A 24,338-nucleotide genomic window follows, 5' to 3' on the forward strand; every position below is an offset into this window, starting at 1 on the left:
AACTATAGCCAGTTTCACCAATATGAATTTTATAAAAACAAAATTATTTTTCTCTGTGATTTAAAATCTATCGCAAAAATAGTTCTGGACTTGAAATCTTCGAAAAATTTGACATTTTCAACAATTCAGTTTTTTTTCCTCTGTATAATTTGAAAATCTGTCTTAAAAAGAGCGATTGATTGAAAGCTTGCGAAAAATTCTTCTACCAGGTCCATTATAGTCACTTTTGAATAGTACAAAAGAATACTCTTCTCCCTTCTATGACGATCTATCGCAAACAAATCTAGGTTCAGTAGAATCTGTGAAAAATTTTCTTGTAAGAGTCTTTTTCATACAACTCTACCCACTATCTGTACTAATTTCAAATTTATCAAAACAACATTATTTTTCTTCGTGATTTAAAATCTATCGCAAAAATAGTTCTAGACTAGAAATCTACGGAAAATTTCAAATGTGCAATAATTTCGGTCTTTTTCCTCTATAATTTAAAAATAATATATCTTAAAAACAGCGTGGTATCAAAATTTGTAAAAAAATCCATCTGGAATAGAACAAACCAGGACGATCACCGTCACTTTTAAAAAGTAGAAAATCGTCCAAAAAAATATTCTGAAGATCTATTGCAAAAACAAATCTAGAATCAGTAAAATCTATTAAAAATTCTCTGTAAAACAGCGTCTTCTTCATATAACTGTAGCCACTTCCACCAATTTCAAACTTATAAAAACGAAATTATTTTTCCCCTAGCTTTAAAAATCTATTGCAAAAATAATTCTAGGCATGAAATCTGCGGAAAATTTGAGATTTTCAACAATTTCGGTCTCTTTTCTTGTATAATTTGAAAATCTGTCTTAAAAACAGCACCAGACTGGAAATTTGAGAAAGATTCGCTCTGAAATACAACAAACCAGAACGATTATCGTCACTTTTACACAGTACAAAATCGTTCCAAAACAATGCTCCTGTGCCTTCTACGAAAATCTAGTGCAAAAACAAATCTAGATTTAGTAAGATTTCTTAATAATTCTCCGTAAAACAGCATCTTCGTCATATAACTATAGCCAGTTTCACCAATATGAATTTTATAAAAACAAATTTATTTCTATCCGTGATTTAAAATCTATCGCAAAAATAGTTCTAGACTTGAAATCTACGAAAATTTGAAAATCTGTCTTAAAAAGAGCGATTGATTGAAAGCTTGTGAAAAATTCTTCTACCAGGTCCGTTATTGTCACTTTTGAATAGTACAAAAGAATACTCTTCTCCCTTCTATGACGATCTATTGCAAACAAATCTAGGTTTAGTAAAATCTGTGAAAAATTCTCTGTAAAAATCTTTTTCATATAACTCTAGCCACTTTTACCAACTTCAAATTTATCAAAACCACATTATTTTTCTTCATAATTTCAAATCTATCGCAAAAATCGTTCTAAACATGAAATCTACGAAGAATTTCAAATGTGCAATCATTTCGGTTTTTTCCTTCTATAATTTGGAAATCTGTCTTAAAACCAGACTGGAAATTTGCGAAAGATTCTATCTGGAAATAAAATAAACCAGAACGCTTATCGTCACTTTTACACAGTACAAAATCGTTCCAAAAAAATACTCTTCTCCCTTCTATGAAAATCTAGTACAAAAACGAATCTAGATTTAGTAGGATCTCTTAAAAATTCTCTGTAAAACAGCATCTTCATACAACTACAGCCACTTTCACCAATATGAATTTTTATAAAAACAAAATTATTTCTCTCCGTGATTTAAAATCTATGGCAAAAATAGTTCTAGACTTGAAATCTACGAAAAATTTGACATTTTCAACAATTCAGGTTTTTCCCTCTGTATAATTTGAAAATCTCTCTTAAAAGAGGGATAGATTGAAAACTTGCGAAAAATTCTTCTAACAGGTCCATTACCGTCACTTTTAAATAGTACAAAAGAATACTGTTCTCCCATCTATGAAGATCTATTGCATAAACAAATCTAGATTTAGTAGAATCTGTGAATAATTCTCTCTAAAACAGCGTCTTCTTCGTATTTAAAAATCTATCGCAAAAATAACTCTTGACGAAATTATACAGCTATGGCAAAAATTTTGTACAGTTTGCTTAATTTATTCCGTATTAACGGAGGCAATAAAACAAAAAGTACCCCAAGGAAACGTATTTCCCGCAGGTTCCTTAAAAAAATATGAGGAATTGTTTAACGTGACGCCTTTTATTTTCGTTGAAACATGACGTCAACCGATTCCAGCTGCCAGCATTAATTCAGTACGCCACTCCGTAATTAACTTCATCGCCTCTATTTATTTGCATTCGTGCTTTGCTGCATTTCTGCGCTTTCAAATAAAACTTTATAGCCCCATCAAAACCAATAAAACCGACTTTAAACCAACATGTACACACACTGTTCAAGTTTGTTGAACCTGCTCTTCCCACCTAAACGCGACAGATCCAATTTAAAGCCCCAATTCTTAGCGCAATCCCGGTAAAAGGTCGCAATTACGTCTCCATTAACCCGTCCAGCCTTTCTAATCCTCTCGACGAAATCATTAAAACGTTACAAATCCATGATCAATCACAATAATTAATTCAGCACCCCACGTATTCTCAAGAATTCGAGGAATGTCGAATGCAAATCGATTCGCAGAAAATCCGTTCCATCAGATGGTTCGCCGTTTTTGGGGCGAGGTGACGGTTGTAGTCGAAAGGGGGTTAATAATTCCCAGAGACCGGGTTTCGTTGAAGGTGGATCGAGGATCATTTATTCATGGAGGTTTTCTTCGTTTTGTGGCCTTTTTTTCGTAGAGGTCGGCCTCTTGGCCAACATCCTTACTCGTTGTTGGTAAAATCGTTGCATGTCATAAATGTAATTACCATAACAATTGTATAACATTATAACATTCCGTTTACAGTCTATTGGTTTATAAGGCAACCTAAATTCGAGCCGAGCGGTGGAGATTTTATCGGGGGCGTGATTAGGTTGCGAAATGGTTAATTGTAGCAGATCGAGGCGAAATTTTCGATGTGGAGGTTCGAGCAAACTTTCGCGTTTTGGGGTTGTGGTTTTGAACGATTTCAAAAATGGACTAGTAGAACAGACAGATAGTCAAAATATAAGCGCAAGGTTTGCGACGCGGACAGACGAAAACGAGAAACCTATGTTTTCGTATTCTAAGGGTCATGAAACGTCGAGAAAATAAAAGTCGGTAGCGATTCCTAAGCAAATCTAAAAAATATGAATTCAATGATAATGACAAGTAAAAACTCATTATATTTTGCACATTTTGGTTAGAATTTATTCGGCAAAATTTTGAGATGACGTCATCAATTTTTTGGGGGATAAGCAAATACATTTTGATCAAAAATTTACTATTAACTTATGATAATTTTAAAACATCTCCAAGATTTCAAAACATTCGATTTTGCAGATTCAAAATTAGAATGCAAAATGTAATTTTTGTAATCTAATTTATTTTTTTTTTTTTTTCAAAAATCTGGATGTTTCGTGTCAGGGACTATGTTATTTTATATAATTTAAAACCTATTTACTATGTACAATTTTGAAGTGACGTCATTACATTATTGGTGGGGATGATTAGGCAAAGTTTGGTTAGAGCTTGATCATCTCCATGATATTCATAATACACATTAAATTTGACAATCGAATTTGACAAAAACTGAAACATTAAAATATCAAAGAATTGAAGAATCCAAAAATTGAAAAATCGAGAAATCGAAACAAGTAAAACATCGATAAACCGGAAAGCAAAAAAATTGAAAAATCGAAGAAAAATAGATGAATCGTAAAAAATTGAGAAATTGAAAAGCGAAAAATCGAAAATTTAAGAATTCGAAAAATTGAAAAAATCGAAAAATAGACAAACCGAGAAGTCGAGAAATCGATTAATCCAGAAATTAAGAACAAGAAATCGAGAAGTTGAAAATCCGAAAAATTAAAGAATAAAAAAATGAAAAATCCCAAAACTGAAACATGAAAAACTTGAGAAATGGAAAGTTGAAAAATGGAGAAATTGAAAAGTCAAAAAATCGAAAATGGAAAAATGATAAATATCAAAAAATTGAAAAATTCCCAAAATTGAAACGTTGAAAAATTGGCAAATCGAAAACTTAAATTAGAAAAATCTAAACATTGAAAAGTCGAAAAATTTTCAAAATCGAAAAACCGAGATGTTATGAAATCGAATAAAAAAATCATAACAGAAAAATCGAAAACAGTAAAATTTAAAAAACCGAAAAACTGAACAAACAATAAACTAAAAAACCCAAAATTTAAAAATTTGAAAAATTGTTTCGTAGAATTGAAAAATCCAAAAATCGGAAAATCGAAAATTCTATTTAAAAAATTTTTAAATTAATATATCGAACAATTTAAAAATCGAAAAGGCGAGAAGTCAAAAAACCGAGGAATCGAACAATTCAAAATTTAAAAAATCAAAACACTGAAAAATTCAAGAATCGAATGACTGAAAAATCGAGAAATTGAAAAATTCCAAAACTGAAATGACGGAAAATTGGGAAATCGAAAAATTGAAAAACTTCAACATCTAGAAACGAAATATCAAAAGATAGAAAAGTTTAAAAGTCGAAAAATTGAAAAAACAAAAATCGAAAAGTAGAAAAATTGAAAAATCGAAAAACCGAGATGTCAAGAAATTGAATGAAAAAATCATCACATCGAAAAAACGAAAACTGTAAAATTTATAAAATCGAGAAATTGATTCGATGAATTGAAAATTCTAAAAATCGGGAAATCGAAAATTCTACTATTTAAAAAATAGAAAAATTAATATATCATACAATTTAAAAATCGAAAAGCCGCGAAGTTAAAAAAACCGAGGAATCGAACAATCCAAAATTTAAAAAATCAAAACATTGAAAAATTCAAGAATCGAAAAACGGAAAAATCGGGAAATTGAAAAATTCTAAAACTGAATGGCGGAAAATTGGGAAATCGAAAAAGTGAAAAACTGAAACATCTAGAAACAAAATATCAAAAGATCGAAAAGTTTAAATGTTGAAAAATGATTTCTTGATTTTTGTTGAAAAAACAAAAATCAAGAAATCGAAAAGTAAAACATGGAGAAATCAAAAAAACAAAAAGTAGAAAAACCGAAAAATCGAAAAACCGAGATGTCAAGAAATCGAATCAAAAAATCGTCACATCCAAAAAAAGAAAACTAAAATTCAAAAAATCGAAAAACTGAACAATCGAACTAAAAAATCCAAATTTAAAAATTCGATGAGTCGAAAAATCAAAAAATCGGGAAATCGAAAATTCTACAATTTGAAAATCGAAAAGCCGAAAAGTCAAAAGCTGAGGAATCGAACAATCCAAAATTTTAAAAAATCAAAAGACTGAAAAATCGGAAAATTGAAGAATGGAAAACTGAAAAATCGAGGAATTGAAAAATTGCAAAACTAAAATGGCGGAAAATTGAGAAATCGAAAAACTGAAAAATCGGAACAACAAAAATTTGGAAAATCGAAATATCAAAAAATTGAAAAACTGAAACATCGAGAAACAAAACATTAAAAGTTCGAAAAGTTGAAAGTCGAAAAATTGAAAAATCAAAAATTTTAAAACTAAAAAAATTGAAAAATCTAAACCATAGAAGTCGAAAAATCTGAAGATCGAGAAATGGAAGCAACCAAAACTAAAAAATTCGAAAAATTGAAAAACAGAAAGATCGAAGAATTGAAAAATCGAGAAATCGAAAATCTAAAATTTTAAAAATTAAAAATTTAAAAAATTCCCAAAATTGTAATATTGAAAAATTGAGAAATCGAAAACTTAAAAAATCGAGAAATCTAAAAATCGAAAAACCGAGACGTCCAGAAATCGAATAAAAAATTGTAATATCGAAAAATCGAAAACAGTAAAACTAAAAAAAATCGAATAACTGAACAATCAATAAACTAAAAATCAAAAAATTAAAAATTCGAAAAATTGAAAAGGCGAAAAATCAGGAAACCGAAAACTACAATTAAAAAATTTGAACAATTAATATATCGAAAGATTGAAAGATTTACAATTTAAAAATCGAAAAGTCGAAGAGTCAAAAAACCGAGGAAACGATCAATCCAAAATTTAAAAAATCAAAAAATGGAAAAATTGAATCCAAAAACTGAAAAATCGAGAAATTAAAAAATTCCAAAACTAAAATGGCGGAAAATTGAGAAAACGAAAAGTTGAAAAATCGGAACATTAAAAATTTGGAAAATCGAAATATCAAAAAACTTAAACATCGAGAAACAACAAAACATTAAAAGATCGAAAAGTCTACAGTCGAAAAATTGAAAAATCAAACAATTTAAAACTAAAAAAATTGAAAAATTGAAAAATCTAAAACATTGAAGTCGAAAAATGTGAAGATCGAGAAATGAAAACAATAAAAACTAAAAAATCTAAAATTAAAAATTCGAACAATTGAAAAATAGAAAGATCGAAGAATTGAAAGATCGAGAAATCGAAAATCTAAAATTTAAAAAATTGAAAAATTAATATATCGAACAATTTAAAAATCGAAAAGTCGAGAAGTCAATAAACCGAGGAATCGAACCCAAAATTTAAAAAATCAAAAAATGAAAAAGTTGGAAAATTGAAGAATGGAAAACTGAAAAATCGAGGAATTGAAAAATTCCAAAACTAAAATGGCGGAAAATGGGGAAAACGAAAAGTTCAAAAATCGGAACATTAAAAATTTGGAAAATCGAAATATCAAAAAATTGAAACACTGGAACATCGAGAAACAAAACATTAAAAGATCGAAAAGTCTAAGTTGAAAAATAGAAAAATCAAAAATTTTAAAACTAAAAAAGTTGAAAAACTGAAAAATCTAAAACATAGAAGTCGAAAAATCTGAAGAACGAAAAATGGAAACAACAAAACTAAAAAATCTAAAATTTAAAAATTCCGAAAAATTGAGAAATAGAAAGATCGAAGAATTAGAAAATCGAGAAATCCAAAATCTAATATTTTAAAAATTGAAAAATTAAAATATCGAAAAACTGATGGATCGAAAAATTTAAAAATCTAAAATACCTATAGAAAACGAAAAATTGAGAAATCGAAAATAAAACATCGAGAAAAACTGAGATACCGAAAAACTGAAAAATCGAGAAATTGAAAAATCGAAACATGGAAAATTTAAAAAATCGAAAAATAGAGAAACCGAGAAGTCGAGAAACCTAAAAACGAAAAAATCGCTTAATCGAAGTCGAGAAATAGAAAAATCCAAACAGTGAATAATAAAAACTGAAAATCGGGAAATTGAAAAATCGAAAAATTAAAAAAAAGAAACTCGAGAAATCGAAAGTTGAAAAATCGAGAAATCAAAAACCTAAAAAAATCGAAAATTGGAAAAAATGGGAAATCCAAAAATTTGCATACATCTACAATTTTGACGTTTTTTCAAAAAATCTGTAAGTTAAAAGTTCAACACGGATTCATAAACTACAAGTTCAGGACTATGTTACCTTTTAACATAACATTTATTCGACAAAATTATACGAAGAGAACATCGATTCCTGGAAAAGGGGGCATTGGGCGGATAAATTTTGATTTAATTTACCAACACAATTTTGAGGGAACGTCAAGTTTTTGAACGACTGTAAGGTTCAAGGTTGAATTAATAAACCCCAAGTATAAAAATATGTTATTTTATAAAAATTTCTTCCAATCCGTGCCTACATCACAGCTTACTGTAACTCAAAAGATTTTCGACCGCACGGGGCTTGCCATAATTGACTTTTTATGTACGAATCTGTCAATCATTTTCAACAAAAAATTGTTTTAATGATTTGCCGAGGCGCAACCCGCATTGTCCATTATAATAACCGGATCGCGTGACAATCTTAGAGATTTTTTTCTATAAACAATTTTTTAATTAGGTCAGCGGTCACATTATAATGATATTTGCAGAGAGAAATAATGTGTCGTAATGTACATGCAATATAACTGTTCTTTCACTTCTTATCCTTCAATTACTCGGTATTTCCAAAAGTTTTGTCGTTTTCTTTTTTCAGGTGCAATTTTTATTTGTCTGCGACACTGAAGTTGTTACAACCGCTTCTGTAAACTTACGAAACTGTTTGCACAGATCTAGTGTATTTCATTCAATGGCGGCAACTACAAATGCAATAAAAGGCAATGTTTAACGTGCACTGTACATATATTTAGAAATAGATTTAGTTGAAGACCTACACCGGCCATGCTTTTAGGAGGACGCTTGCGACACGTCGCACGAAAGTGGATGCGCTGACCTTAAAAAGGTGCGAATTACTGGATAACTATTATTTAGTTGCAAATATTTACTCTGTGTATCCATATTTGATAAAACGTTTAGATCAGTCCAACACTTTCCACTTAAAAAAATCACAACAATAAAAACCCAAACGCACTAACCTAGTTACATACAATGATCTCGCTTTCCATAATTCTAAAAATACGCCAATGCCACTACGTTCTCGTTAGATGTCTTAAAAATATCGGTTGTACATAAAAGCAAAAGTTGCCACTTAAAATAATTAGTGGCAGTTTGGACACCACATGTCCCCTAAAGTCAATATGGGTTTCCACACACCTCACTCGTATCTAATCTTTTAAGCGTCGTTTAGAGCAACTTATTTGCATTGATTCACCCGTTTCCGTAGAACTCTAAAATCACACTTTTTAAAACTTTCCTCTCATAAATTCGGCGTTTTTAAATTTCTCTCCTCGGAAGCCATCCGTCCACCTAATTACCCGTCATGCAAATTAATTAGTTTTTTAACGACGGACTATCTAACAGGATTTTTGTGTTAATTGCCGCAGCCGTAACACAGCCGCAATTAAAAGACCAAATAAAACCAGAAAAACAGGACTTTATTACAGCCACCTGCGACAACTTCATGACTAATAACTAGAGAGTGGATTTATAAGCACAAAAAAATTAAGAATAAGCGCTTAAATAAGCACAACCTTTTCAATAAAAAAGTTTTATTTTAAGCAAAAAAGCATTAAATAAGCATAACACTTTCATTAAAAAAGTTTTATTTTAAGCAAAAAAGCATTAAAGACATAATTATATTACAAATCAAAGAACACTTCTTAGAACTTTGGATAAAATATTATTACAATAATTCTAGACTTTATATTTTACACACGTATTTCAGTTTTCTTTAAAACAATTTATGATTGTAATATGTTCCAAGTTGTCCACTGTAAAATTTTTTCGCCGATCATTTAAAATGTGTTTAAAATTGGAGAATGTGCGTTCAACATCCACACTCGTTGTTGGCGCGAATTTGAATTTTGCAACTAATGTTGAATCTAACTCCAAATTTTCCACCTTCTGCCCTTGTATCAAAATTTGTTGCGAAAATATTATGACTATACTTGTGGTTAAATCAATCTCAACAGAATACATCTTTTTAAAATTTTTGTCTAAACAATTTATTCCAAATTTTATAAGGAATGTTCATTTTATAAAGCGGACACTGAAAAATTGCTACTAATTTGAGTACTTTGGGTTAATTTAATTTTTTTTTTTATAAAAATGTTTAACAATGTTATATGAAATAATTATTCTTATTATCAATCAATTATATACAGAAACTATAAAATTTACTAACTATTGCGCGAATACCGCGAATCGCTGTTTGCACAGGTTTGTTTGTGATTTTCTTCGTAGCAGGAGGCCACAATTTTTTAAATTCTCCAAGTCATGATGCTGTTCGGCCATCTTTTCTTAACACTGCTTTCATATTTGCCCATTATCCCTCAACTGAACGAAGCTCAGGACAGTTGGGTGGTTTATCTTCCTTTTTTAAAAACTGTACATTATTGGCATTAAGAAGCTCCTGAGTGGCACCAGCGTAGTGAACCGAAGCCAAATTTGGCCAAAACGATGGAGGGATATGATGTTTGCGATAAACAGGCGATAATCGCGTTTTTATACATTCTTTCCTGTAATCATCACCCCCAATTATTCCAATCGTAAAAAAAACTAAAAGCTTTTTAGCTCACAAGAACAAATGGCTTGCCATACTAAGACTTTTTTCCCAAACTTTTCAATTTTTTTTTGTTTTCTTGTCATCGAGGACATCTTCCCCTACGATTGCATTATAAAACTAGGGGCTGGGTAGTGTATTGCAGTCCATTTTAACCTTCGTTTCGTTGTCCATCAAAACCCAACGATTTTTGTTCCTGGCCAAAATTGTTTATAACTTCCCGCTTTTTTTTTGAAACTGTATGCGCTGCTTTTCGCTTCTTTTTGGGGTTTTTTGCTTTAATACGTTCTAATGTTATTCCGAGTCTTTATATTTTGTACAGTACCTACGGTAACACCTTGCTTCTTCGGTATTTCCCCCACAGACATACATTTCGTTAATTTTAGCAGCTTAATGATGTTTTCCTCAATATTTTCGTGAAGCAGGCCTTTTCTCGGTCTGGATTTAAGCAAATCTTCTAAAGTATTAAACGCCCCAAACTTTTTGATCATTTGGAACACTGCTGATTTTGGACATTTAGTTATTTTAGCCAGTCCCCTCAAAGGAAATTTTTCGTAGCATCACTTTTGCAAAAATAATTTTCTTGCCCCAATTGCGATTCGCTTCATTTTAAAAAGAAAAAACGTTATTTTGAAAACAAAAATGGCATTTAATAGATATAACTTCAAGCTTTCATATATATCAATTAGAATAATTTAGATTAAAAATTAGAAAATTGGCGTTACTTTAAAGGTGTCCGTTTAATAAAATGAACACTCCTTATTCACCTCTCTTTTATTTACTCTTCTTGTGTTATCCCTGTCATTCCACTCTTAGTTCACATTTCCCATTTTCTCATTTTTTTTTTTTTTTTTTTTTTCTCTATATATGGTCTATTTCTTCATATTGTGTCCAATCTCACACCTCCACTCCATATAGCAGCATGCTGTACTAGACTATTAAAAAGATTCATTCGTCTCTTCGATCCTTCACTTTCCACATTTTCTTTCACTTATGCAATTGTTCGACTTTTCGGTTTCTCAATTTTTTTATCTCCTAATTTTTGGATACTTCGTTCAATTTTGTGATTTTTCAATTTTTCGGTTCTTCAATTTTTCAATTTTTCGATATTTGAGTTTTGGGGTTTTTTAGTATTTCGACTATCATGTTCTGGATTTTTCGATTTTCCGGCTTTTACTTTTTGGATTTTCATTTTCCGTTTTTTAAACTTTACATTTTTCAATTTGTTCAATGTTTTAACTGTTTTATGCTTCGATTTCTCGATTTTCAATTTTTCGATATTTTAACTTTTAACTTAACAATTTTTAAAATTTTAGGTTTTTCGATTTCTCCAGTTTTCAGTTCTTCTATATTTCAAATTTTAAATTTTCGAATTTTTATTTTTTTTGTTTGTATTTCCCAATTCCTCAGTTTTGCGAAGTTTTAATTGTTGAATCTTTTAAATTTTAGATTTTTCGATTTCTCCATTTTTTAATTTTTCAGTTCTTCACTATTTCTATTTTTCAATTTTTCAGATTTCTACGTTGCTAAATTTTCAGTTTTCCGATTTCTCAATTAATCTATTTTTATTTTCCCATGTCTCGATTTCTCAAAGTTTCGATTTTTCAGTTCTTCAATTTTTCGATTTTTCGATTTCGCATTATTGGTTTTTCGATTTCCCAATTTTCCAATTTTTTAATCCCTCAATTTTTGGATATTTCCCTCAATTTTGAGATTCTTCAATATTTTGATTCTTCTACTTCTGGATTCTTCGGATGTTTCGTTGTTTTCGATTTTATTACTTTCTAATTTTCTGATTTTTCAAATTTGCGGTATTTTGATTTTTCGAGTTTTCAGTTTTTTCGTTTTTCGATTTTTTAATTTTTCGTTTTTTTGATTTTTCGGTGTTTCGATTTTTTAATTTGCCATTCTTTCAGTTTTCGATTTTTCGTCTTTCCATTTTTAGATTTTTTGATTTTTCTGTTCGTCAGTTTTTAGACTTTGCAATTTTTTTGCATTTTTCAATTATATTTTACTTTCCGATTTTTTTGATTTTTGAATTCTCGTTTTCACGTTTTTAATTCTTCGATTTCCGATTTTTCAATTTTCCGGTTTTTTAATTCTTCTATTCTCGATTTTTCGATTTTCCATTAATCATAAAATTTTTCGATTTTTCGGTTGTTTTATTTTTCGACCTTCGATTTTTCAACTTTCGATTATTCTATTTTCTATTTTCTGATTTTACGATTTTTCGATTTGCGATTTTTCGATTTTCGTTTTTCCGCTTTTGTGATTTTTCGATTTTTCTGTTTGTTTCAGTTTTTATGGTTCTGCAATTTGCAGCTTTTAGATTTCAATTTTGTTACTTTCCGATTTTCCACTTTTCGATTTTTTGATTTTTTTCGATCGTCGTTTTTTCGATTTTCATTTTTTCGATTTTTTGATTTTTCAATTTTTAGGCCTTGCAATTTTTTTACTTTTCGTTTTTTCGAGTATTTGTTTCATCGAATTTTCGATTTTTCGAGTTTTCGATTTTCGATTTTTCGGTTTTTCCATTTTCCGATTTTCGATTTTTCGATTTTCCATGTTTAGATATTTTTCGATTTTTTTTATTTTTCGATTGTTCTGTACGTCAGTTTTGAGACTTTGCAATTTTTACTTTTCCACTTTTCTATTATTTTAGTTTCGGATTATTCGATTTTTGAATTTTCGTTTCTTTTTTCGTTTTTCGATTTCCGATTTTTTAATTTTTCGATTTTTCGATTTTTCGATTTTCCAATCTTCGATTTTTCAATTTCCAGTTTTCGATTTTCCACTTTTTGATTTTACGATTTTTCGATTTTTCTGTTCGTCAGTTTTTAGGCTTTGCAATTTGTTTACTTTTCGATTTTTCGATTATTTTACTTTCCAGTTTTTTGATTTTTGAATTGTCGACTTTTAGAGTTTTCAATATTATGAATTTTCGAATTTTCGGTTTTCCTATTTTTCGATTTTTGATTTTTCCATTTTTCGGTTTTTTGATTTTTCAATTCTCGGTTTTTCAATCTTGCAAATTTTCGATTTTTCAGATTTGTGAATTTCCAATTTTTCGATCGACCTACGTATTAGATTCATTGAATTTTCGATTTTCGGTTTTTCCATTTTTAGATTTTTGATTTTCCAGTTTTGCATTTTTAGATTTTCTGTTTTTCGCATATCTGATTTATCAAATTTTCGATTTTTCGATATTTGATTTTCGAATTTTCGATTGTTCAGTTTTCCACTTTTCAGCTTTTAGACTTCAATATTTTTACTTTTCGATTTTCCAAATTTTCGAGTTTCAATTTTCAGATTTTTGATTTTTCGATTTTCTTTTTAAACCTTTGAATTTTTCGGTTTTGATTTTTCGAATTTTTGATTTTTAATTTTTCCGTTCTTCGGTTTTTAGACTTCAATTTTCTTTCTTTTAAATTTTTCGATATTCTATTTTCCGCTTTTCAGAATTTTCGATTTTCAGTTTTCAGACTTTCGATGATTAGAATTTTGGATTTTTCAGTTTTATGATTTTTCGATTTTTAAAAAATTTGAGTAGTCGAATCTTCGATTTTTCAATTCATCGATTTTTCTATGTTCAATTTTTCAATTTAAATTTTGCAATTTTCAATTTGTCCATTGTCGATTTTTAGAATTTTCGGTTTTTCAATTTTTCCATTCTCAACTGTTTGACTAGATTTTGTTACTTTCCGATTTTTTGGTTTTCGATTTTCCAATTTTCAGAATTTTCAAGTTTCTTTATTCAGATTTTCCATTTTCCACTTTTTCGATTTTAGATTTTTCGAATTTTTGTTTTTCCAATTTTTTGCTTTTTCGATTTTTCTATTCGTTAGGCTTTGCAATTTTTTTTACTTTATATATTTTGATTATTTTAATTTTCGATTTTTTTTATTTTTGTTTTTGATTTTTTTAATTTTCAGTATTACAAATTTTTGACTTTTCGATTTTTTGGTTTTCCCGTTTTTCAATTTTCGATTTTTCGATTTTTGAGGTTTGTGAATTTCCACTTTTCGATCGACCTAGGTGTTTGATTCATTGAATTTTAGATTTTTTGATTAGCCATTTTTAGATTTTCGATTTTTACGATTTGTATTTTTCGATTTTCTGCTTTTTGCATTAGTGAATTTCAGTTTTTCCGATTTTTGGTTTTGCGCATATTTGATTAATCAAATTTTCGAAAAAGTTACCATGCTTACAAAAACTTCAAAACATCTACAATGTTTCAAAGTATTCAGTTTTGCTATTCTTGATTTCTTCAATAAAATAAATTGACTCAGTCATTAACTTTTTTGAGACACCCTGTATAACCAAATCTATAAAATATGAATGCAGTGATAAATCACAAGTATAAAACTCATCATATTTTATTCATTTAAGATAGGATTTATTCTGCAAAATTTTGAGGTGACGTCATAAATTTTTTAGAGGGGATAAGCAAATATATTTTAATTAAAAATGTATCATGTTTATCATGATTTTAAAACATCTGCAAGATTTCAAAGTATTCGATTTTGCAAATTCAAAATTAAATTGCAAAATATTGTTTTATAATTTTGATTTTTTTTTCCAAAAATCTGGACGTTTCGGATAAAAACTCAACACGGAGTCATAAACTACATGTGTAGGACTATGTTACTGTATACAATTTAAAACCCATTTACTATGCATAAATTTGAAGTGAGGATGATTAGACAAATTTAATAATTTTGCGACATTTATGAAAAAAATATCAGTTAACAAAAATGGCACGTTTTTATTATTATGCCAGTTACATGTCACTCAACGACAATATCGTTTTTTTTTAAGAGTATTTTATTTGAAAAAGTGATGAAATTTTTTATACGGAACAATTGGTCGAAAGATGTTAGAAAGCAAAATAATTCATGTCCGGACCATCGTTACTCACGAACGAAAGTGACCATTATTTTATGGGAACAACTACCTGCTAAATCTTCTCCGACAAATTCGAGAGAACTGGTGTGAGCCATAAATATTTCTTACCAAATGTATATATAACTACTGTCCGTCCCGTTATTGTCAATAAAATTTTATAGGGTAAAATGTGAATTTCGTTGTAGTTTGAGTCTACCTACAAATTCTGCCCTTGAAGGGTTTGGACCGCCTTCTTCGGTGAGGGCAGGCAAAAACGATCCGCCCATAGGTTCAAAACATTTGCGTGCGATTGTACAATAATCCTTTTTTCTAGAAAATCTTCAACGGTCTTGCCGCAAAATGCCGAAAAAGAACATCTGGTTAAAAGCTTTAATTCATTATCAACGGAAGTAAGGATTTAAAGTCATAAAATCTATGGAGTATTTTTCCAATCCTATAATAAAATTTTATTACCCAAACGACCGGAACCTATTCACAGAAAGGGTCTGAGTAAGTGTACTTCAATGGTCAAGTCCAGGTAAAATGCATACGTACGATACGCCTAACTAACAAGTATTTGTCATCCCGACAAGGCCGGCATTTGAACAAAGTATGCATTAAAACTCATATTCGTCGAAAAAAGGATTAAATAGGCATATAAGTTTTAATATGCATAAAATTGAAAAAAAAAGCAAATAAGCATAAAAAAATGTGTCAAATGACTCCAAATTGTATCATAGTTACAGATATAAAAAAGTTTTGAACTCCTTACATTTTTCACAAAAAGCATTAAACCTAGAAATCCACTCTCTACTAATAACCGCCCGATAAAACTCGCTTCGACACCTGACAAGACCAAGATCCTACCGAATCTATCGGTAATTGTTTCCGCCGTGCTTTTGCAACCCGCTAATTCTTTCACAAACAAAACGCAAACTTGGTCAAGACCGAATTCGTTAGTCCCCATTATCGCGAGATTTCTGTTTAGGGAAAATCGATGACGGAGAAAGTTGTTTTTAGACTCCTCGCATTGACCTTTCTTGAGATTCACAAGCGGAAAAGATCGCAAGACAATGAGGAGCTGAAAATTGCTTTGAAAAGTGAGGTTAATGGCACCGGGATGACCCACTGCTGCTCGAAATAAACGCTGAAGGTAGCTGATGGGCGAGGTGCTGAAAACGAAAGTAATTATTGCTCGAAAAGGAGAATGAAAAGCGAGCGCGACGAAAGAGATTGATGGCGGATGGGTGTTCGACTTGGGTGAAAAATGTGAAAATTTTGCGTTGGGCTTTTTATGGTCGTGGTGAGAGAAAGCACGCCCATGTTTAGCGAGCGATTGATTTGTAATAATACCAGCGAGTACCATTCCGGGCTTTGACGAGATTATTAAGTCGATGCGGACGCCGGGTGATTTAATACCTGCATCTTTTTTTCTGGGTTTGGCGGTGTTTCCGGATCTGGTCATTGTTCTGGTGTGTGGAAAGCCGGCGATTTTCTGGTGTGTAGCGGATAATTGCTGGAATTTTTTCGACGCTGGGTTGGAAAAAATTCTTGTGCAGAAAGGTGTTGAAGGTTTAAACATTAATTAATGATTTAACATTCTCTACAGAGTTCGAAATTCAATTACAAGATAACGTACATAGATTATTATTGCCGATATAGAAGAAAGCATTGTATTAAATCGACCAGAACAAGGGTTAGTCAGGCCTGGCATTTTTTAAAATTCCAGCTGAGTTCAAATTGCTACGTAGTTAGTTGCAGCAGTTTATTTTGGAACACATCATAAAATAAGTTCAACCAAATTAGTCAAATATAATCTAATATAATAAATAATCCAGCAGCGACGGATATTACACTGCTCCGCCTCCTCACCGCGGGTTTCCATAATCCCTAAACACTTAAAATTTGGTTCAGAGATTTTTCTAACCCGTTTTTTCGAGTTCAGCAGAGCTTCTTAACAACGTCCTGTATAGTCTCCTTACAAGATTTCAAAGTATTCAGTTTACAATTTTTGATTTATTTAATAAAATAAATTGACTGATTACTTTTTTGTCACCCTGTATAAGCAAATTTAAAAAATATGAATGAAGTGATAAATTACAAGTATAGACTGATAATATTTTGCACATTTTAGATATCATTTATTCGGCCAAATTTTGACGTCATCAATTTTTTGGAAGGGATAAGCAAATATATTAAAAATTTATTATGCAAGACGAAAACTCGAAATGAAATATATTAAAATTGTCTTCATTTATCTTCTATCTACATATTTCAATTTTGGTTCTTTAAAATACTTCGATTTTTAAACTTTTAGAATTTTCGATTTCTCGGTCTTTTCATGTTTCGATATAGCGATTTTTCAATTTTTCGATTTCGATTTCTCGGTTTCTCAGTTTTTCGATTTTTCAATTTTTGGCGTTTCTGGATTTTTGGATTTTTCGATTTCGCAATTTCTCGATTAATCGATTTTTAAATATTTCGACTCTTCGTCTTTCCGATTTCTCGGTGTCTCAATTTTTCGATTTCTCAAATTTTCAATGTTTACGTTTTGGGATTTTTCATCTGTATTTCGATTTTTCGGCTTTGTCTTTTTGATTTTTCGATTCTTTGATGTTTTGATTTTTCAATTTTGTAAATTTTCAATTTTTCGAATTTTTAAATTTTAGTTTTTTCATTTTTTGTTGTTTCTATTTCTCAATCTTTCCAATCTTTGTCTTCTTGTTTTTTGCTTTTTCGATTTTTCAATTTTTAAGAATTAATTTTTCAGTTTTCCGATATTTCAATTTTTCAATTTCCGATTTAGTAACAAATTTCTTTCGATTTCTCGCCTTCTCGTTTTTCCACTTTTCGGAATTAATTTTTCAGTTTTTCGATGTTTCGATTTTTCACTTTTTCGGTATATCGGTTTTTAAGTTCCAATTTTTTGCCACTTTCGTTTCTCAATTTTTCGATTTTTTGACTTCTCGATCTTTTGATGTTTCGATTTCGCAATTTTTCAATTTTTCGATTTTTCAATTTTTCAACGTTTCAGTTTTGGGATTTGTGTATTTAAACTTTTCGATTCTTCTTCAGTTTTACAATTTTTGGCGTTTCTAGATTTTTGGATTTTTCGATTTCTCGATTTCTCAATGTTTCGATTTCTCAAATTTTCAATGTTTAAATTTTGAAACTTTTACATTTTTCGACTTTGTCTTGATTTTTAATATATTGTCAAAATTTTGCGACTTTTTAAAATCTTACATTTTTCCATGTTTCAATTTTTTGATTTTTCGATTCGTTGATGTTTTGGGTTTTCAATCTTGTAAATTTTCAATTTTCCGAACTTTTAAATTTTAAATTTTTCATTTTTTTTTGTTCTTTCGATTTTTCGGTCTTTCGATTTTTTGCCGTCTCATTTTTAGATTCTTTGGAATCAATTTTTCAATTTAGAATTTTTCCATTTTTCGATCTTTAACTATTTCGATATTTCGATTTTTCAATTTCTCGATTAATCGATTTTTTAATATTTCGACTTTTCGATTTTTCGTCTTTCCGATTTCTCGATGTCTCAATTTTTCGATTTCTCAAATTCTCAATGTTTGTTTTGGGATTTTTCAATTTGTATTGAGATTTTTTGACTTTGTTTTTTGATTTTTCGACTCGTTAAGTTTTGATTTTTCAATTTTGTAAATTTTCAATTTTTCGAATTTTTGCCTTGTCGTTTTTAGATTTTTCGGTTTTTCAATTTTTAAGAATTCATTTTTCAGTTTTTCGATATTTTAATTTTTCAATTTCCGATTTAGTAACAATTTTCTTTCGATTTTTCGCCTTCTCGTTTTTAAAATTTTTCCGTTTTTCAATTTTTCGGAATTAATTGTTCAGTTTTTCGATGTTTCGATTTTTCACTTTTTCGGTTTATCGGTTTTTTAAGTTCCAATTTTTTAATCCTGAGTTTTCCCATTTTTCGATGTTTAGCCACTTGCGTTTCTCAATTTTTCGATTTCAATTTCTCGATTGTTCGATTTTCCAATGTTTCAACGTTTCTGTTTTGAGATTTGTGTATTTAAATTTTTTGATTTTTCAATTTTTGACGTTTCTAGATTTTTGGGAATTAATTTTTCAATTTTGAATGTTTCCCTTTTCCCATCATTAGCTATTTCGATATCTCAATTTTTCGATTTTTCAATTTCTCGATTAATTGATTTTTAAATATTTCGACTTTTCGATTTTTCGTCTTTCCGATTTCTCGATGTCTCAATTTTTCGATTTCTCAAATTTTCAACGTTTTTTGGGATTTTTCAATCTGTATTTCGATTTTTCGGCTGTTTTTGATTTTTCGATTCGTTGATGTTTTGATTTTTCAATTTTGTACATTTTCAATTTTTCGAATTTCTAAAATTTTAGTTTTTTCATTTTTTGTTGTTTCGATTTCTCAATCTTTCGAATTTTTGCCTTCTCGTTGTTAGATTTTTCCGTTTTTCAATTTTTCGGAACAAATTTTTCAGTTTTTCGATATTTCGATTTTTCACTTTCTCGGTTTATCGGATTTTCAAGTTTCAATTTTTTAAATTTGAATTTTCCCATTTTTGGATCTTTAGCTATTTCGATCTCAGTTTTTCGATTTTTCAATTTTTCGATTTCCATTTTTCTCGATTTTTCAGTTTTTCGATTATTAGAGTTTTGGGATTTATGTATTTAAAATTTTCGATTTTTCAATTGTTCAGTTTTTGGTGTTTCTAAATTTTTCCATTTTCAGTTTCTCGATAAATCGATTTTTTAATTTTCCGAATTTTTCATTTTTTAATTTCTCAATTTTTCAATTTCTCGATTAATTAATTTTTACATATTTCGACTTTTCGGTTTTTCGTCTTTCCGATTTCTCGATGTCTCAGTTTTTCGATTTCTCAAATTTTCAATGTTTAAGTTTTGGGATTTTTCAACCTGTATTTCAATCTTTTGACTTTGTTTTTTGATTTTTTGATTCGTTGATGTTTTGATTTTTCAATTTTGTAAATTTTCAATTTTTCGAATTTTTAAAATTCTAGTTTCTTCATTTTTTTATTGTTTCGATTTCTCAATCTTTCTGAATTTTTGCCTTCTCATTTTTAGCTTTTTCGATTTTTCAATTTTTAAGAATTAATTTTTCATTTTTCCGATATGTATTTTAATTTTTCAATTTCCGATTTAGTAACAATTTTCTTTCGACTTTTCGCCTTCTCGTTTCTAAATTTTTCCGTTTTTCTATTTTTCGGAATTAATTTTTCAGTTTTTCGATGTTTCGATTTTTCACTTTCTCGGTTTATCGCTTTTTCAAGTTCCAATTTTTTAATTTTGAAGTTTCCCATTTTTCGATGTTTAGCCACTTCCGTTTCTCAATTTTTCGATTTTTCGACTTCTCGATCTTTTGATGTTTCGATTTCGCGATTTTTCAATTTGTCGATTTTTGGCGTTTCTAGATTTTTGGATTTTTCTTTTTCGACTTTTCAATATTTCGTCTTTTCGATTTCTCAAATATTCAATGTGTAAGTTTTGGGATTTTTCAGTATGTATGTATTTCGATTTTTAAATTTTTAGATTTTTCGACTTTTTTTTGATGTTTAACATATTCGATTTGTGAAAATTTTGTGACTTTCTAAATCTTACATTTTTCGATTCGTTTATGTTTTGATTTTTCAATTTTGTAAATTTTCAATTTTTCGGATTTTTAAATTTTGGATTTTTCATTTTTTTGTTTCGATTTTTCAGTCTTTTAATTTTTTGCCTTGTAATTTTTAGATTTTTCGGAATTAATTTTGTCAATTTTGAATTTTTCCAATTTTCGATCTTTAGCTATTTCGATATCTCCGTTTTTCGATCATTCGACTTTTGGGATTTATGTATTTAAAATTTTCGATTTTTCAATTGTTCAGGTTTTGGCGTTTCTAATTTTTAGATTTTTCAGTTTCTGATTAATCGATTTTCTAATTTTCCGAATTTTTCATTTTTTAATTTCTCAATTTTTCAATTTTTCTGTTTAAGTTTTGGGATTTTTCAAGATTTCGATTTTGAAATTTTTAGATTTTTCGACCTTTTTTTTTATTTTTTACTTGCTGGATTTTTCCTAATTTTAAATTTTTCGTCGGCCTCTGTCTGTGTCGATTTTCAATAGATTATCCGAAACTACTGGACCGATTGTTGCCAAATTTTAGGAATATCGTGCGACTGTAGATAATAAAACGCTAACCAAAATTTGTCTGATTATCCCCATCAACAATTTCATCACCCCAAAATGTTGCCTAGTCAATATTTAAATTTTATTGTTATATCCTGTACGCACGATTTATGAATCCGCCTCGATTTATTTAATTTATAGGATTTATCATAAAAAAATTGAATTTTCAAAATCAAAATTGTGTTTTTTATTTGAAAAACAGGTATTACAAAACCTTAATGAAAAACATTTAATTAAACTATGTAAACATATAACATTAAAATAACTCAATAAAATATTTAGACGCTTAATGAAAGGCCGGACTTTTAATTTTTCTTGCTACTTTGTGAGTTATAATTCTAGATAATTAAAAAACTAAAAAATAAAAGTCGTGATTAAAAAAAATCAACACAACTTTATCTCTCTGTGTATATTTTTACTAGACTATCCAAAACTACTGAACCGATTGTTGTCAAATTTTATTTATATGTGATTTGAGAATATCGAGTAAAACGTAAAGTGATAACTACATAGACACATTGTAGTTATCATTTTACGTTTTTATCGCAATTACTTAACAATTTTTTTGTGATATTTTTCACGTGTTTCAGGTAGCCGAGATCTGGCTCATACATAAATACCTCGTGGGCAAGTTTTTTCTATTGTATTATCTATAAAATAAATAAAATTTTATTATTTTTCTAACAAATATTTGTTTTATTTTATTTTATTTAAGTATACATACAGTTCTGGTTCTTTAATTTCGTGAATTTAAAAACGACCTTGCGCTGCATGGAAGTGAGACGTACTATGCGACTTTCGCCAGACGTAGTAAACGTTTGTGCTGTCATAAAAATATAATAATAAGAATAATAATAATAACAGCGGAACGTAGTAATTTTCAGTCGTACTAAATAAGACCTCATCCATTTAAACGCAATTATTTCAATTTCGTTCCATACATAAAGAATCCATAAATGCCACCAAATAGAGCACATCAACGCGCCCCCGTATCTCATTATGCAGCTTAAATATCGGCATCAACTCATATGGAAACAAGTCATTAGCAAAGTCATGCAATAGAATAGTACTTTTCCACCACACATAGCGTATAGCGAAAGTCGCCACGAAGAGAAAGGCCTTTCGCGGCCTTGAAGAACAACATCGATTTTGACCATCAGGGTACCATCATCCATAAAAAATCTCACTTTTATATAACCCACAACACCCAGCTGGCTCTTCACACATATAAATTGCAAATTAAATTAACAAATTACCTCTGAGGTAACTGTAAAGCATATTTTAATGCCAGCTGATTCACGTAAAAGCTCGATTCGAATTCAATTTAAAATACTCACCAGCTGATTCTGGGCGATGGAGATATCACTAACCCTGCCCCAATTCACGCACACAGAATCAAACAGCCGATTCGGCTCCCACCCCACAACTTTCAAGTAGTCTCGCACCCCCACGAACAGCCGCTCTCCATCCGGGTTGAAGCAGAGACACCGCACCAACCCCAAATCCCTCTCACTCGTCACCACCGTGAAATTCTCCAAGTCGAACAACTGCACAGACCTATCGGCACTCCCCGACGCCAACAAAAACTCGTGCGGGTGAAACTCCACACACGTCACCGAATTCAAGTGGTCCCCGAAATCCTTCAACACCCTACCCACCCGCAAATCCCAGATTTTCACCGTGGAGTCGTCACTCCCAGACGCGATCCAGTGCCCATCTGGACTGAATTTCAAGCTATTGATGGTGGCTTTGTGGCCATTGTAGGTGAAAATGCACCCTTTCTTCCGACTGTCCCACATTTTAATCGTGCTGTCGGACCCCCCGGACGCCAGAAAGTCCCCGTACGGGTGAAAATCCATGCACTTGATTGCGTTCTTGTGGCCGTTGAGGGTCCGCACGAGCTTCGCGGCCTCCAGGTCCCAGACTTTGAGAGCCCCAGCGCGCGAGCCGGCGCACACCAGCTCCTCGAATTGGTTGAACTGGACACACTCAATGGGGGTTGTGTGGCCACTGAGACTCATGAAGCAGCTGTGTTTCCCGATTGCCCACAAATTCACCTTCTTGTCGTCGCCTCCTGTGACCATAACGCGGCCGGATTTGTGCCCCAGAGCCAAGCAGTTGACGTTTGCGTCGTGGGCCATCAGCTCCTCTACAACAAAAAAATATAACCTTGTTTTTTGGAGGATAAGGGGGCTTACGCAGCTTCCAGGCCTTCTTGTACAGGGTTGCCATTGTGATTGGGTTTGTGGTTATGTTAAGTACGGTGTTACATTTTAGTTGAAATTCGCGAATGAAGTCGCTCGATCTACAGAAACTTCGGACGTTTTCTCAGCATTTTTTAGTGACAGTTTGACGGTTAGGAGGCGGGATGTGCGAAAAGCGACTCTATGGCGCGAGATATTTCGAAGAACTGATTACAAAAAACCGATATTCGAGGGGTCGGGAGCACGTACACACGTCTCGTGTTTGAGTGACGGGAGACGGATGCGCACGCCTATGGATGAGGCGGAATCCATAACGGTTATTGTCACGAATTAGGGAGGGGTGGCGGAGTTAAAAATAGTTTTCTTTAGAGAAAAAACTGGTTTTATTGCTAGATTAAAATAGGGTTGGTTAAAAATCGTCACTGGAAATGTATTGTTGCACGTTTTTAATTTTTCTTTTAAATATGTGAAAGGCGGCGAAATCCATAACGGTTGTCGTCCCATATATTTTTGTTTTTCAAACTAATTGAGAAATACTTTTTTTGGCTAAAAATAATATGTTGGTGAAAAAATTGTGCAAGTAATGCAGAGCTGCAAGTAATTGTAGAAATTTTATTTATTTATTTAATTTTATTAAATGTCAAAGCAGTGGCGTACGAACCTGTCAATACAACCTGGGTTTCTCTTCTTTATTTTAATTTACCATCGTCTTCACTTTCACACATTTAATTACATCTCAATTTCTCTCATCCCTTCATACTCACACTGCTGTCTTTTTCTTTCTTTCTTTCTTTCTTTCTTTCTTTCTTTCTTTCTTTCTTTTTTTCTTTATTAATGTAGGCCCACGCTTCTTGCTCTATTCTAATCATAGAGTCCGGAATTTTATACACGAAATTTGGCCAAAATATGTGCATATATATGCAGAAAATATGCAAAATTTTTATAAAAATACTAGCTGACCCCGTGAACTTCGTTTCTCCTACAATTTAATTTTGAATCTGCAAAACCGAATGCTTTGAAATCTTGCAGATGTTTTAAACATAT

The 24,338-nt window shown here is 30.5% G+C and overlaps 1 protein-coding gene across 1 annotated transcript in view; it reads right to left on the reverse strand.

The window, feature by feature from the left end:
* The window catches only part of LOC135130921 (katanin p80 WD40 repeat-containing subunit B1), a 93,002-nt gene extending 69,433 nt beyond the window's left edge, over nt 1-23,569 (reverse strand). The window contains exons 1-2 of the mRNA XM_064058384.1: nt 23,289-23,569; nt 22,428-23,239 (exon numbers count right to left, since the gene is read on the reverse strand). Coding sequence (XP_063914454.1) covers nt 22,428-23,239; nt 23,289-23,322 — 846 coding nt within the window. The 5' untranslated portion in view covers nt 23,323-23,569. The remainder of the gene's footprint in view (nt 1-22,427; nt 23,240-23,288) is intronic.
* Nucleotides 23,570-24,338: the final 769 nt, after the last annotated feature.

Source organism: Zophobas morio, unplaced genomic scaffold, assembly GCF_036711695.1.
Source record: "Zophobas morio isolate AGI-343-1 ecotype UQ-CSIRO unplaced genomic scaffold, CSIRO_AGI_Zmor_V1 ptg000018l, whole genome shotgun sequence".
In the NCBI taxonomy this organism is placed as follows: Eukaryota; Metazoa; Arthropoda; class Insecta; order Coleoptera; family Tenebrionidae; genus Zophobas; species Zophobas morio.